The sequence below is a fragment of the Grammomys surdaster genome, unplaced genomic scaffold (genome assembly GCF_004785775.1).
Source record: "Grammomys surdaster isolate TR1022 unplaced genomic scaffold, NIH_TR_1.0 252, whole genome shotgun sequence".
NCBI classification, from domain to species: Eukaryota; Metazoa; Chordata; class Mammalia; order Rodentia; family Muridae; genus Grammomys; species Grammomys surdaster.
Window position 1 is genome coordinate 86,213 of NW_021604693.1, and position 2,448 is coordinate 88,660.

At 48.7% G+C, this 2,448-nt stretch overlaps 1 protein-coding gene across 3 annotated transcripts in view; it reads right to left on the minus strand.

Annotated features, from left to right (window-relative positions):
* The window catches only part of Eps8l1 (EPS8 like 1), a 14,404-nt gene extending 12,164 nt beyond the window's left edge, over nt 1-2,240 (minus strand). Inside the window, exons 1-2 of one of the 3 annotated variants that reach the window (XM_028775091.1) lie at nt 2,121-2,240; nt 1,629-1,682 (exon numbers count right to left, since the gene is read on the minus strand). In XM_028775091.1, the coding sequence (XP_028630924.1) occupies nt 1,629-1,645 (17 nt within the window). In that variant the 5' untranslated portion in view covers nt 1,646-1,682; nt 2,121-2,240. Of the gene's footprint in view, nt 1-1,628; nt 1,787-2,120 lie in introns of those variants that run through there. The other 2 variants (XM_028775092.1, XM_028775093.1) reach the window with 2 other exon arrangements.
* Nucleotides 2,241-2,448: the final 208 nt, after the last annotated feature.

Here is a 2,448-nt window from a genome sequence, read left to right on the forward strand (position 1 = left end):
CTCCTCTCTCTGTCTTCAATAAAAATGTTTTTGCAATTTTGAGATTGGGTCTTGGAATCACTAAGTAGCTTAGGATGGTCCTGACCTCCTGCTATTGTTGGCTGAGCAGTTAAATGCAAGTGCTACTCTTCTAGAGGAAGAGCAGCACCCACACTAGGCCCCTCACAACCACCTGTAACTACAGCTCCAGGAGAACCAACACTTTCTTCTGACTTTAGGCACTACACTCTTGTACACAAACTCACAGACAGAGAGACAGACAGACAGACACACACATTAATAAAAATTAAAATTAATCTACAAAAACCCCCAATAACAACACTACAAGACTCTGGTAAAGGGACCTAATCTTCCCTACCTCAGTTTCCCTTCCTGTAACATACTGTAGTATAGCATCTACCTGCTGTGACTGCTGTATAAATTCAACCCAGTAGGTGAAGTGTTTTTCAGTCCTGGTAATAGTTATTATTCTGATTATGGTGATGCACAGGGCTTAGCACACAGTGGTTGCTCAATAAATGGTGATTGATACAACAGCCTTCGGTAGCTGAAGCAGGCATGGAATTATCTCCTTCTCCTCCCACCATGGTGCAGACTTTCCCAGGCAAGTCATTCCTTATCTCTTCCTGTTTCTAGTCTCCTCTTAAATTTACAACTTTGCAAAATTATAAACTTTTGATAAGTCTTTTTTTGTTGAGATAGAGTCACATGTAGCCCAGGCTGGCCCCAAAGCTTAGGATGACTTTGAACTCCTACTGTCTTTAAATCCTAAGTGCTGGGATACAGGCACAATCCTCCATGATGTATCTATCTATCTATCTATCTATCTATCTATCTATCTATCTATCTGTCTTTAAATAGGGTCTCACTATGTAGCCATTCCTGGCTCGGGACTTGCTATATAGACCAGGGTTCCCTTGAGCCTAAAGAGATCTGCCTGACTCTGCCTCGAATGCTGGGATTAATATTGTGCCCATGCCTTGTTTATGGGGTACTATGGATTAGACCTCAGTGTTTCATACATGAGGCAAACCCTCTAATAGCTGAGCCACATCTCCACTCCCTGCAGTTTCTTAAATCCCCATTTCTACCAGAAAAGCAGCAGGTCAGAGCTAGGTAGTCAGGTCTTTTGTCCTGATCCTGCCTGTCTCATGATACATTTGGTTACCGTTGAGCTGGAGCACTCACTATCTCTCTAGATTTAATTTCTACTCCTCTTCGTTTGTCTTCCTGCCTGTGCCCTCCAGGAGATTTGGGTCTTCACTGTCCTCAGCCCTGCTTTTCCTGCAGAGGGTGGATATTTAATACTAAGATAAGGACGGGAACAGCCGCGGTTGAGTGCCTGTTATAGAAACAGTCAGCTGAGTCCTGTCCTCTCAAAAGACACCCTCATTCCCATTTCTCTAGAGGAGGGGGTGGTTTCAGGGAGATGGCACGCCTCTGCCAGAGCCATACCATCGCAGAGTATCCATATTTACAACGGAACCCCTTCTGTCTGTGCCTAACCACAGGCTAGCCAGGGAGGGGAACATTCCTCCTGAAGGTCTAGAGCCTGGGCTGTAGAAACAGGATCTGCAGGTGTGGGGGAAGGGTGGAGGGGCTAGGACAGTGGGGCAGGGGGTACTTACCCTGTGGTGGTGCTCATGATGGCAAGATGAGGTGCTCTGTCTACTTGGAGGTGCCTTGAGAGTTGGCAAAGACGTGCGTGAGTGACTTAGCTTCAGGCACAGGATCCTGACCCAACCCTCCTCCCTCAAACTGAGGAGTCCAGGCCCCTGCCTGGCTCCTAATTCCTTAGACAGGAATCCCTTCTTCAGACTCAGGAGTCTGGCCATTTCCCCTGAGACCTAGGGGTCCAGATCTCTTAGACTTGGGAGCTCCAGCCCTCCTTTAGACACTGAAGTCCAGATTTCTGCTGTCTGCTTTCAGACTCAGTGTTCAAGTCCCAGACTTCTTTTCTCAAACCCAGGGGGCCAGTGAGAACTTTATCTCTCAGCCACGAGTTTAGACCCACACCTCCTTGTTCAGACCCAGGGGTCCAGGGGGGACTTCATCTCTCAGATCCAAGAGTCTAGACTCCAGACGATCCTTGTTCAGATCCCGGGGGTCCAGAAGGGAACCTTATCTCTCAGATCCAAGAATCTAGACCCCAGTTCCTCCTTGCTCAGATCCAGGAGTCCAGAGGGTACCTTATCTCTCAGATCCAAGACTCTGGACCTCAGCTCTCCTTCGTCAGACTCAAGGTCCAGGCTCCAGATTTCCTCTCTCAAATCCACGTATCCAGCCCCCAGCTCTCTCCTCCGTCAGACTAGGGCCTGGCCTCCTCACCTGCCTGCCGGCTCTGTCTGTCCCTCAGCCTTCAGCTCTCCCTCCCTTGTATTCTAGACTCCTCCTTCTGCCTCCTCCCAGGCCTCGTGGCTCCTGCATACCTGAGCGCTCACCTGGCAC